The 13685-nt window shown below is 38.1% G+C and overlaps 1 protein-coding gene across 2 annotated transcripts in view; it reads left to right on the top strand.

Annotated features, from left to right (window-relative positions):
* Positions 1-13685, top strand: part of Arhgap6 (Rho GTPase activating protein 6) — a 434012-nt gene that overhangs the window by 368157 nt on the left and 52170 nt on the right. For both annotated transcript variants that reach the window (XM_042680437.1, XM_042680438.1), the window contains exons 3-6: positions 2015-2086; positions 8138-8394; positions 11174-11369; positions 12576-12631. In XM_042680437.1, coding sequence (XP_042536371.1) covers positions 2015-2086; positions 8138-8394; positions 11174-11369; positions 12576-12631 — 581 coding nt within the window. The remainder of the gene's footprint in view (positions 1-2014; positions 2087-8137; positions 8395-11173; positions 11370-12575; positions 12632-13685) is intronic.

Raw genomic sequence — 13685 nt, 5'->3', positions numbered from 1 at the left:
ACTGGGTGCAGTGGCATACATCTGTCATCCCAGGTATGCAGGAGGCTGTAGGTAAGAGAATCATCATCTGAGGCTTTGCCTTAGGCAAAAATATGAGACCCTACCTGAAAAATAATCCAAGCAAAAAGGAGGGTATAGCACCTGTCTACCAAATTCAAGGCCTTGAATTCAAACCCCAGAACAGCAAAAAGAAAAGAATTGTTACTGCATTGAATGATTTTTCAATTTTTATTGTTATAAAAGTGATGTACAGAGGGGTCACAGTTATATAAGTCAGGTAAACAGGACATTTATTTTTGGACAATGCCATATTGGAGGATTTTTATGGGTAATGAACAAACCATTGATTACAAAATAAAATACCCTTCAGTCCTGTTGGGAGAACACCTTGTCTAATTAGTATGTGTTGCTTTATGCATAACTAGTAAGTCACAACCATCTTGGGCAGTTAGATCAACTTTTGAACATTCAAGTGATGAAAGTGAGTAAGGGCTCTTCCCACTACAGCTGATTTACATAATTCTCCCTGTGCACGTTTTATGACAAGAGTGAAAAGTCCTGCTGTTTTCATTTTGTGGAGAGAGAATCATGTTTGAAGTCTTTGAAAAGGAAGAGGAAATGAAGAGTGCCTGTCAGGACGCTCTTTAGACTCCAAAAATTCACAGAAGAAGAGTTGGGAGTCTTTACAGTCCTACTAGGAATGCTCATTTGGCTTGAAGAATGCTTATTCTGTCTTTTGCTGATATAGAGTCTTGTTGTTGTGGCTGTTTTAAATTTTATTTAGTGGAATCACCTTTTTAAGTGTCCTGTAAAACAATTCTTATTAAACTTTTCAACTAATTTACCTTGTGGTATGGACTGCATCTCCATCCATCATTTAATCAGAATATGGATTCCTGATTCACACCTCCCGCACATTAGGCTGACAGATGCCAAAACACATTCTGGCAATTATAAGTGTCAATATTTATATGATGACATCCCAGGAATTTTATTGCAGCTGCCCACCATTATGAGTGGTATCTTTATTATTTAGTAAGTTAAACATTTGCTGTAAATGCAGATGCTACCTGGAAAGAGATTCAATACTAGGAGAGATGATTAAGTCATGGTACAGGTATGCCATGGAATACTATGAAACCCCTCACACACAAAAAATAGATCTGAATTTATGGATATTTGTCAGGCTCTACACTAGGCATGTTTCACACATTGCTTCACTTATTTAATTTTTACAAGCACCCTCAAGAAATTCTTATTTTATAAATGAAGAAACTAAGATTTGTTCCAAGTCACCTAGTTTCTAAGTGGTGCAGCAATAGTTAGACCTGAGTTCTGTGGATTTTCCCATACAGATCTGTTTTCATATCCAGTTATACAGTCCTGGTTCATGAATGGCAAAGCTGCATGTACTGCTGACTCAGTGACAGAGATTAGTTCAAGATGATGTTGATTTACGTCCCCCTAGAGAACAGGAAGTGACTTAAGTAATAGTATAACTAAACTTATCTGCATATTAAAGATAAATTGCAATTAGAAGAGCTTTTCCTATACCTTCTATGGCTGAAAGAAAATATAAAGATATATGCAAAGATTCTAGGAATAGGTACTATCCGAATCAGGGATATTCATGCATTTTTGGAGCTAATGTTTAAAATGTCATATTTTGAGCCAGCCACCAGGGCCTCATGCCTGTAATCATAGCTACTCAAGAAGCTAAGAGCTGAGGATCACAGTTTGAAGTCAGCCTGGGTAGGAAAGTCCATGAGATTCATATCTCCAATCAACCACCAAAAAGACACAAGTAGAGCTGTGGCTTCAGTGGTAGAGCAGCAGCCTTGAATGAAAAAGCTAAGGGACAGTTTACAGGCTCTGAGATCAAGCCCTAGTACTGACACAAAAACAGTCAAATTTTGAGTGAAGTAAAAGAAAAGTCATACTCATACTCAAGTGGAATTATTGATAAGGTAAGATAACACTTGTATGTTTATTTTTATTCTTTAAATCTTTACAGATGGACAAAAGAGAAAGAAATCCTTGAGAAAGAAACTGGACTCCCTGGGAAAGGAGAAAAACAAAGACAAAGGTAAAGGACAAAATAACTAAAGCAACAGAATGTAATGGGTGGATTTGGTAGAAATTTTTTTTTGAAATTGCAGAGATTTATATGTTCCAACTCTATTATGTAAACTATATTTCTATGATGGAATGTCATTAAGAGCTGTTTTGGTCTGCTCTTCTATGTTTGAGTACACTGCACTGAATTAATGAATTCAGCTGGTTTGAGCAGCATGTAATTTCAGCCAACTTCATGGTTCCAATTATTCTGGCCAATCAACTATGTATAAAGAGGCCCTGGGTCGGGTAGCCACAGACAGCAGCACTAACACTAACCAGCTGTCTGGCAAATCCAGACAGTTAAGCAGGGCTAGTTAGACGAGAAAGCGTTTGGATTTGTCTACCATGACTACTGGAAAGAAACAATCTCAGGCTTATGGTTTAACTAAAGATGAGCCACTCTCAGCAATTTTATGTTAGATCACAGTATGCTTAGATTTTTGCCCCATATGTTTTGGGAATTGCTGACACTCATCATACTGTTTTGTGTCTCCTTCCATGACTATTTAGGGAACTGACACTTCAGCCAGTCTTTCAGAGGTGTTTGTGGTCAGTTTTAACTAATATTCTCTAGTTATTATGGGCACCTGGGCTCCATTTGTGCACTCCATTTTTTGTGGCTTGTTTTTGATGGTCTTGCTCGTGATTGCTGAATGTGTGGTGGTCTAAATGTATTTTCATTTTGTGACATAATGAATGAGTGTTGAATGAGGACAGACATATGTCTCATTTTGGAGTTCTTTTAGAGAATGAATTTCTGCTTAAAAATTCATTTAAAAAAGAAATGAAATCTAGGATTAAAAAATAAATGTGTCATTATCAGTGTCAGACAAGACTGACTCCGCATCATTGATACTAGTCTCTGTGCACGTACTTTGAACAGTGCTTAAACAAATGGGATTTGGTTGAGGATATTTGGAAATAAAGTCTAGGAATGGAAAACCATTGTTTCACTTCATATAGAGTAGGGTTTCTCTCCCTTGGTTCTACTGACACTTTAGACTGAAAAAAATCTTTATGATAGAGATTGTCCAGTGCATTGTGGGATGTTTAGCAGCATCTTTGGTCTCTGCTCACCAGAGGCCAATAGCACATCCCTTGACCAGAATATTTTCATACTTTTAGTTGGAGATCAAGAGATGAAAGTGTCACTGATTCCTACTCCTAACTGTGCAATAAAACAGTTAAAAGTTCTAATTCCCAAGCTCTAGGAGTGTAGCTTAGCGACAAAGCACTTGTCTAGCAAGTACAAGGCACAAGGTTGCATCCCCAGACCTGTGAAAGACAATCCTAGTGCCTAGATCCTCACTCCAGAGTCTGAGTCCACTGGTCTATAATGGTACTTCAAGTGTGAGTAATTTTTTTATGAGCTTCCAATGTGTAAGTTCTAAACTCAGATTATGCAAGCAGAAAGAACTATCAAGCATAATTTATTACTTGAATACTGGAAATAAAAGGCTATCCAGTTGCATATGATTTCCCATATAAACATATACAGATAAAAACCTATTATAAAGTTTAATTTATAAATTATGTACAATAAGAGATTGAAAATAACAATACTAAAATAAAACAAGTATAATGATATAGTGTGATAAAAATCATTTAAAACTAAACCAATTTCTCATTTATGGAATTTTCCTTTTAATAATTTTGTAATGTATTTAACCAAAACCAGGAAACATGACATTGTAGATGGTACATAAGTAGTATTGTATTATCTTTGAACATTGTTTTAGTCTCAGAAAATGACATTGATATTGGACTTTAAAGATTTACAGTGTAGCCGGGCGCTGGTGGCTCACGCCTGTAATCCTAGCTACTCAGGAGGCTGAGATCTGAGGATCGCAGTTCAAAGCCAGCCCGGGCAGGAGAGACCACGAGACTCTTATCTCCAATAAACCACCAGAAAACCGGAAGTGGTGCTGTAGCTCAAGTGGTAGAGCGCTCGCCTTGACCTGAAGAGCTGAGGGACAGCGCCCAGGCCCAGAGTTCAAGCCCCACAACCGACAAAAAAAAAAAAAAAAAATTTACAGTGTAAACTTTTAAGTGATTCTTTAGAAAGTACCTATTCAAGCAAAACAGAGCAGAAGGACATAAATACTTGCATTTCTCCACAAGATATGTATGAGGTGTGTGTGTGTGTGTGTGTGTGTGTGTGTGTGTGTGTGTGCCTGATTGCTCAGATTGCTTGTAAAACAGCCAAAAGCAAGAATGTGACTAAGAAAGGAAGGTCCAGTGAAGGAATTGAGCAATGTACACTAGGGCATTAGTTAGACCAAGTGATACCTACTGAGACTCAATGAAAGCTTGGCAGTATCCTGTCCTACCATACAAGGAACTGACAGTGAAAAAAAGAAGACAAAAGGCATTGCCCATCCCACTAAGGGGAGAAGTATCAGACTGCTTTATAGCAAGAGAGGTTTGCTTTTTATAAAGTAGATTAGCTGTTTAAAAGCAAGATACACTAGACTAAAGTAAAGAATAAAGGCATCTTTTTCCATGCTTAAAACCTTGTTCATGTCAATACTGGAGCCATCGCATGGGTGCCCTAGGGACCAGAGCAGGTCAGTGGTGCTGGTCCTCTCAAGCATGGTTATAATTGCTTCACATTATTTCCTTCCCATTGACTATTAGCAGTTGAATTCCTAACAGCTGCACATGTGAAAAATGATCATCACTTGAATCCAAGAGTGAAAGAAGGAAAACAGGAAACTCTTAAGTGACCTCTTGGGTTAGGCCATCTAAAAATAAAGAGGAACAGTTTTTTTTTTTAAAGTTGAATTACTTTCCCAATAAAAAAACGTGATTCATAGTTAATATGAATTGGGTCCTATCAGAGTGAATCATGTCCTACATAATATTTAATTTCCTTGATATAATACAACATATCATGTGACACTTCTGTATACCTCCTGCCATTTAAACAGTGCCTACAGAATTTCTTATTGTTACAGACAATCAATTGGGGATCAAATTCAAGACTGACACTAGTTTGGGAAACAATTTTCATACCAAATAGTTCCAGTTCCTTAATTTCTCTAGTTTAATTACTTGACAAGCACAAACCTGTTTTTCAAGACTTTCAGAACTTTGCAAAGTGCCTTTCTTATTTCAAAAAGCAATTAATTTGTGGGAAAAAGGTTAAAACTACTTATGTTGTTCCAGTTGCTATACTTTCTAGTCAGAACATATTTCATTAGGTTTTGAATAGGAAAATTCTAGGAGATAGTCTCCTCTTCCCCAAATATATCAGATTTTGCTTTATATTTATCAGCATAAAATATGACGTAAGTTTAGTTTGGGAAGTGTATTGCCAAAATCCTATTATGCAGTGCTTTATTGTTATTCACTGTTTAAACATGTGACATAACACTACAGGACTAGTTGCTACAACTGTTATTTTTGCTTCATTTTCAATATGATCACATATACTCATATATGAACATGTCATGATGAAACCCCTTGCTGTGTGCAATTTAATATATACCAATTAATACAGCAGTAGAAGAATTGAGTATCACTGGTTATCACTAAAAATTCTCTAAGGAAATATTGAATGCCCTCATTGAGTGCTATTCTTGAGAAAAGAGAACTAGGAGGAGTGTGGTTCTAGTCAAGGATAGAAAGGAAGCAGCTCAGACAATGACCATGTGGCTCACAGCGCATGTGCATACGTGAGCAGACACATATTACCTGACACATTATCACTCTCTTTTCTTGTTCCTCTGCCCCATCTATTTGTATATATGTCAGGTAGCTGTCCAAGTTTTTGAGGAATATACAACTATTTATGCCAGTGAGATAGCACATCCTGTGGTCGAGTACTAGCTCCTTGGCTTCCTAATTCTGTTAGTAATAGAAACGTAGAATAGCCTATGTCAGTAATGAATGTTGGCTCTTCCTACAACACCCACATTCATCCCTCCAAGGAGAAACTCCAAATTGTTTTTCTGTCATATGTTACCTACTGTGCTGAAGCAGAAAACACCTCTCAAAAATCCCCAAGTGAAATTAAGGGGTTTTATTCTGCTACAACCCCATGTACAGGCCTTTATAGTTGTATTTCTGCTCTTAACACAGACTTGGCCATTACTCTGGTTTAAAATGTTGCCATAAATCAAAGAGGAAAACCTTTTCAAGGCTTTTCCACCTGATTTCCTATTAGCTTTTTGTTCAAAGAACAAACAACTTCAGTTATTTTCCTTTGATCATTTTTTGCTAGAAGACATTCTATTTTTCTAATTTAATTTTATTGTCAAGGATATACAGAGGGGTCACAGTTAGGAAGGGGATAACAAGTTCGACAAGAAATATAGTGAGCTCACTACCTTGACCATTCTTGTTTCATTCATAGAGCTTAAGAAAAAACAAACAAGGGAGAAGCTAGACTCTAATTTGCTTCTCCTAGGAGACCTAATTTTGAAATTAACAGGAATAATATATTTGAATAATTTTTTAAATACTTTAAGCAACTTGCCAGTGGCTCATGCCTATAATCCTAGCTACTCAGAAGGCTGAGATCTGAGGATTGGGGTTTGAAGCCAGACAGAGAAGGGAAGCCCAGGAGACTCCTCTCCAGTCAACTACTTCATAAAAAGCTAGAAGTGGAATTGCTGTGGCTCACATGGAAGAGCATTAGCTTTGATTTCTTTATATATGGTGTATACAAGCGTATATCTTCAGGAGGGTTGGGGATGTACAAAACTCGAGGGAAAAAGTGCAGCAGTGGAACTCACTGGACACAGATGAAAGTGAACTATACAACTGGTGTGTAGAGATGGGAGGGACAGTCTGGGAGAGAGAGTGAGGGCACAGATGATACTGTATGAAAGGAAGTGTACTCATAACTTGACTCATGTCATTGTAATCCCTCTGTACATCACTTCTATAATAATAAAGTAAATTAATTTTTTTAAAAGGCTGAGGGATATTGCCCAGGCCTTGAGTTCAAGCCCCAGGACTGGCACCAAAAAGCAAAAAGAAAAAGAAAAATGCTTTTAACTATGGCTCTGTACTGTTGCCAATAAAATACCTGAACCTGAGACTCCCATGGGTTTTCAGGAGGGATTTATTACAGAGATGCAGAAAGTAACTCTATGTATATCTCCAAATAAAGCCATACACTTCTGCATCATGTCATTTCTCCAAAATTGCCTCTAATAGAGAATTTAACAAATCATTTCACAGACCTCCCTGTAGATATAGTGTGGTAGAATCTACTTCTTCTTGTGGCCAGCAGGATGGCTGGACTATACGTAGATCATGAAGGTGACAACTTCACAGAGCTGACTGGAGATAGGACATGGGGACAAAAAACACAATAGAAAAAAAAAACACCAACTTCTTCCCATAATACTTCTAAGTTCTCCTCTGCTGCTTGAGTTATCCTTACATGTGCTATTTCTTTTATGGACAACCTCAAAGTGTATGCAATTAACTGGATTCTTATCTTTGCTTCAAACATCTCTCTTATTATACATGACAGTCACTCCATTATAATTATTTACATATCTGACCTTGCACTCCTTAACTCCATCTTACATTCTGAACTCAGCACTATCGTGCTCCCTAACCCCGCACATTCATTGTGTCCAATGAATGGGACAATGCAATGCCCTTAGGACTTGTAGCCTTCAGAGGCTTCTCATTCCTGTAGACTAAAGATTGCGAGTTGGTAAGCCTGTGTGTTCATCAGCATAAAGTATTATTTACATTTTATCAAAAAGTCATACTTCTCTCTAAAGCTCTTCCCTTTAAAACAGACTTAAGACCCATGGACAAATGCTAGAGATCTAGATTTGCAAACTGTGTGTTGATCCCTCCCATCTTTCTTTATCAAAACTGAAATTTTGGCTATTCTATAAAACACAAAGCCAACTCTGTATGTTTATTGATAATTATCCAGAAAACAACCATTTGAATATGTCTGCCCTTCAGTGTGAGACATGAACAAGAATCTTCACTGGTCTAGATCATCTCTGAATGTAAATATCTGGGGGTTTCATTGTTGTTGCAGAATTCATCCCACAGGCATTTGGAATGCCCTTATCCCAAGTCATCGCCAATGACCGGGCCTATAAACTGAAGCAGGACTCTCAGAGGGAGGAGCAGAAGGATGCATCTGATTTTGTGGCTTCCCTCCTCCCGTTTGGAAACAAAAGACAAAACAAAGAACTCTCCAGCAGTAACTCATCTCTCAGCTCAACCTCGGAAACACCAAATGAGTCTACATCCCCAAATACTCCAGAACCGGCTCCCAGGGCCAGGAGGCGGGTGAGTTGGCCAAGATTTCTTCTGGTGTATGAGGCTCTTCTTTGTGCCTTTGTTCATATGAAAAATGGATATGTCATTTGTGTCCATTCCATTCAGGGAGAAGCTGGCACAGCCTCAAATCTTTCTCTGACTCCTGTTAAACCTGCCAGGTGTCCCTCCTCATTACAACCATACCCCATGCTAAGTACCGCCCACCATTGCCTTGGCGCCTGGTATGTTCAGCCATCTCCTGGTGGCTTACCAGATTTTCCCATCGGTTTTTGTTCATTTCTTCACTATTAGTCTGAGAATATACTAGGACAAATGAATTGGTTGTGGATCTTCATATGCAACAAGAATTTTCCTTATCCACGCAGCACTTTTTTCCCTTGGCACCATAGAATCCCCTACATAACAACTTTCCGATAAATATTATAAGGATATTATACCAATTATCGAGTAAGCAGTATGTCTAGACACAGTGTTATTTGCCATTTCACATGTCAAGCCTATATACCTGAAGTTTTTTAAAGCAGATTGGCTGGCAATTGGTGGAATAAGACAAGAAAAAGTAAGTATTTCTAAGACTTCCTACATCACTGAGACATCTCTTCTCTTCCCTTTCTTCTGGCCTGAATGCCCTGAGTCTTGGACACCAAGCATTGAAGATGGCCCTAGTTAACAGTGCAGACATACCCCCAATTAAAACCCATTTTGATTAATTAATTATCTTTACGTAGTTGTACAAGGGAGGTGTGATTTAACAAAGCGCTATATGAATGCAATGCACCTTGATCTGTGTCACCCCTTTCAACGGCTTCATCCCCCTGCTTTGACCCACTCCTTTCCTTACACTTCTCAGTTTTGTGGTATATTCGATGAGTTCTTGACTACATCTTCCCCCTCCTCGTTTATTGTCTACCTCTTTTTCCTTGGTGCCACAGCCCTTGCATGTTCCCATTTCTTGTTGCTTATTTGGGGGGGGGGGCTTTGACTTGGTCTTTCTAAAAATTGTACTATTTCAGCTCTTGATTGCGTCTCTTAAAATTCAGTCAATTCATTTGGAACTGCTTGCATACCACCCAGCATGTTTACTTATAAATTTATAGGCACATTCTTGTATGTGTGTGTGTGTGTGTGTATGTGTATGTGTGGTCATGGGGCTTGAACTCTGGGCCTGGGCGCTATCCCTCAGCTCTTCTGCTCAAGGTGAGCACTCTACCTCTCAGGCCACAGTGCCACTTCTGGTTTTGTGAGTGGTTTATTGGAGATAGTCTCACAGACTTTCCTGCCCAGGCTGGCTTTGAACCATGATCCTCAGATCTCAGCCTCCTGAGTAGCTAGGATTACGAACATGAGCCACCAATGCCTGGCTATAGGCACATCCTATCTACCACTAATCTTTGTTTCTCTGGGCCTGGCTCACTATACTTAATGCAATTCTTTCCAAGGCTTTCCATTTCCTTGTGACTGGCACAATATCATTCTTTTCAATTGATGAGTAAAATTTCATGTGCATGTGTGTGTGTGCACGCACACACACACACACACATCACATTTCTTAATCCATTTGTCCATTGAGGTGTACCATAGCAAAAATATGGAAAAACCACTTTCTTCGCATTCAGCAGTTTATCCAAGGTAGAGAAGATCCTGAAACTCCGTTGACTCTTGTGGTATTGATGATGATTGAAAGTGAAAAAAATGAAAAATATATGGAATACCTGAAGTTGTTTAAATTTGTTATAAATTTGTAAAAATACCTGAATTTGTTCTCCCAAGCTTGTCTCTCACATTGTATATAAACCTATATGATAGCAATGCTGAAAATTGAAATTTGAGCTTTCTGAGCATCTAGGGCCTGAGCAATCTTAGATTCCTTTTTTCCTCACCAGGCTATTAGTATATCAGCAACCAGCCACTTACTGTGGGCTTCATCAAGGATGGATGGCTATCGCATATGCATACGAGGTCACCATTCCTAACATGCCAGCCTGCATTTTATCTGTCAACACCTCATCTCTTTGTTGAGGATTTTCTCTGATGGCCAGAAATTTCTAGTACATGCAGACGGAAGGTTGTAAACACCTCACAGCCTATATCAGAGGCTATCTGTCATTAATCAATGTTTCTTGAGACTTGGTATATCAATACCTAGTTCCTTCACACATTGATAGGACGAATTCTAGGTGCATTATCTACACTGTCTTGCAGAATTCTCCAGGGAAACTGAGCTCCAGTGGTCCACAGTGCTCAGAGGATTCATAACACTCCCTACCTCCATCTCATTTCCCCACTCACTTAGATGTGTCCTGGGACTACCTCTAGTAAAATGCTTTGTGCTGTTTCTGGGGAAAATGAAACTAAAACTGTTTTATGCAATCTTCCTATTTTAGAAATCGTTTTATTGTCATAGTTGAGGTGTTCTTTTTATTCACAAGATTTCACTGACTTTACCTTATTCACTGGGTATGTATTTTTTCTTGTTTCAAGAAATGAAGTCTTAGAGCCAAATACTTCGTTTTGTTTCCCGAGGCTGATCTTCCATTTGAAAACTTGTGTCACTTGTTGAGATTAGAATTGCCAACACCTTACTTACCTTATTTAGATTTCCTAACATTTGTAAAAGGCCTTTTCTATTAACATATAAGTAGCACAATTAAGCACAATTAATTACATTACGCAGTTTCATTTTGAGAACATTTGTCATGAGTACAAGTAGCTCTTGGGTGATGTCTAGAAGTAGCTTTTTTGCTTTTCCCTATCTGTCTTCTTCTTCACATCTGCGTGTCATTTGCAGGGTGCCATGTCGGTGGATTCAATCACTGATCTGGATGACAACCCATCTCGACTACTAGAAGCTTTACAGCTCTCCTTGCCTGCGGGGGCTCAAAGTAAAAAAGAAAAAGCCAGAGATAAGAAACTCAGTCTGAATCCTATTTACAGACAGGTCCCCAGGCTGGTGGACAGCTGCTGTCAGCATCTGGAGAAACATGGCAAGTAGACTGGTCTGCCACCCATCACTCATTTAAGCATCATTTGTTTAAGTACCAAATTTCAATTCTCTGTTTCTTTCATTGGGCTTGGAACCAAAATGCCCTTTGTGAAAAAAGGATATCAATGTAGATGCTTACCTAAAGATGTCTCGGCTCCGCAACTTTGTTGTGGGGATGGGGTATCAATTGGACATTATTTGGACTATTTGGTCCCCAAGAGTCTTAAAAATGCTCCTGGCAAAGCAATTAAGTGTTAAGTCTATCCCTAGGAACCCCATTCAAGCTGAAGGGCCCTGGAGAGGTAGAAGCAACAAATGAGTCTGGGAGCTGTTCTCAAGTTATACAACACACAAACTGATAGCCATTACAGGGAAAGGAAATGGAAAGACCAAAAAAAAATCACATTAAGCAAAGCAAGCCCGACCCAAACAAGCATAGGCTGCATGCTTTCCCTCATTTGTAATAATTAGAATGTGCCTATAAATCTACAAGTAAACCCAATGGACAATAAAAGACCGGAGTCCTTAAAAATAGATACAGTGCAACATCACACCTAAGACCAAGGAACCAATGTGCATATATCTAAACTAGTAATAGCCATCTTCTCGCCACAGTTCTCTCAAAATATTCTGGAAATTCAGGATAGCACTTTTAAGATGAGGATTAACTTTTCTAACTAAAAAGACCCTGGAAATCCAAATTTTTAAATATTACTATTGGGCCCAATTCTTGTATCTCACACCTATAATTCTAGCTACTCAGGAGGCTAGGATCTGAGGATCTCCATTCAAAGCCAGTCTAAGCAGATAAATACAAGAGAATCTTATCTCCAATTAACCAGCAAAAAAATGAATATATATGGATGTATGGCCCAGTGGTAGAGTGCCAGCCATGAGTGAAAAAGCCAAGCAAGAATGTGAGGCCCAGAGTTGTAGCCCCAGTACTAGCAACCATTAAAAAGTATTAATGCTTAATATGGCAAGATCATATGATAAACACAACATCCATTTTCAATATAAAAGCAATGCTTCTGGTTTTAAAGGGATAAATACAAATATGATGAGCTAGAGAATCATTACAACTTACACTGTTAAGTTGCTATTGTCTTTCATGCCCCAGTTTATATTGGCATTCTGTTTTATTTTGATTAACTCCAGAGTCTCAAGCCAAAAGTCACGATTACTGCTTTTGTCTGCTTATTTGTAGGTCTCCAAACAGTAGGGATATTCCGAGTTGGAAGCTCAAAAAAGAGAGTGAGACAAGTAAGTGAAAAATACAAATTATATTGTTTATTTCACCTAAATTTTCATTGAATTATCCTGGGCAGAGTTTGTTTATGAAAATTCCCATTCTAATATCTTTTCTACACCTTACAATTGATTATAGTATACCTGAGCCCCAGGAGATAAAACACAAACTCAGGAGCTCAGAAAAGTTGTTAGAGAATTCGGATCAGATAATTGGAAAAAAAAATGGAAGTGTTCATATTGTGTTCAGCCAAAAGAAAGCTAGTTTACAAACATTTTACTGAAACTATAAAAGCGGAAGATTGTGAGAATGCTTACTGCAGGCATAACAGTAAACAGAAAATAATTGTATGGCACCAATTTTCACTGAAATGTCATATAAACTGCCATTAACATTAGTATCACATATGATGCTGTTTATGCCATTACTTTCACACAAAAATAATTCTTAAGATTTCAGGGAACTACTGATTCCTAATTTATTTTACCTAAAACTATACTTACTCTTTGGTATCCTTCGGTCCTGTGTAACATTCATACAAAAGAACATAGATAATGGACTGGCAAAAGTAGATTCTTCTTATCAGTCATGTGTCTGTGTGTTTCTGATGGCTTCATAAAAAAATCATGTATTAGTGAATGAAAATTAAGATACTGTTTTCCCACCGTTGGTTTCAGCAGAAGGAAATAAGGAACTCAACAACTCAGAAATGAAGCCCAAGTGAAAATATCTTGTAGCTGATAAGGTTGAAAGTATGGTATTTGTTCATATTGGTAAATAATTGCAATAGTGTTCCTCATGTATCTTGTCTTGTCAAGATAAAAAAGGACTTTCAAATGAAGAATGGTTTCTGGTTGGTTGATTGGATTTTCTTTGTGATAGACAAAGTACTGAACAATATTTAATGTTTCACAGCAGCACTTGCAAGAAGGAATACTTGATTTTTTCCTAAGCCTCACCTGTACAGAATTACAGAACATTTCACAAATATCATCTTATTGATTCTACAATCCCCAGTTATCAGAGTAGTCTCTTTGAGCCCTTCTTCAAGGCTAGAAAGATTAAAAC

This window comes from Dipodomys spectabilis, unplaced genomic scaffold, assembly GCF_019054845.1.
Source record: "Dipodomys spectabilis isolate Male_0828 unplaced genomic scaffold, ASM1905484v1 ptg000061l, whole genome shotgun sequence".
Lineage (NCBI taxonomy): Eukaryota > Metazoa > Chordata > Mammalia > Rodentia > Heteromyidae > Dipodomys > Dipodomys spectabilis.
This window is presented reverse-complemented; position numbering and strand designations above follow the sequence as displayed.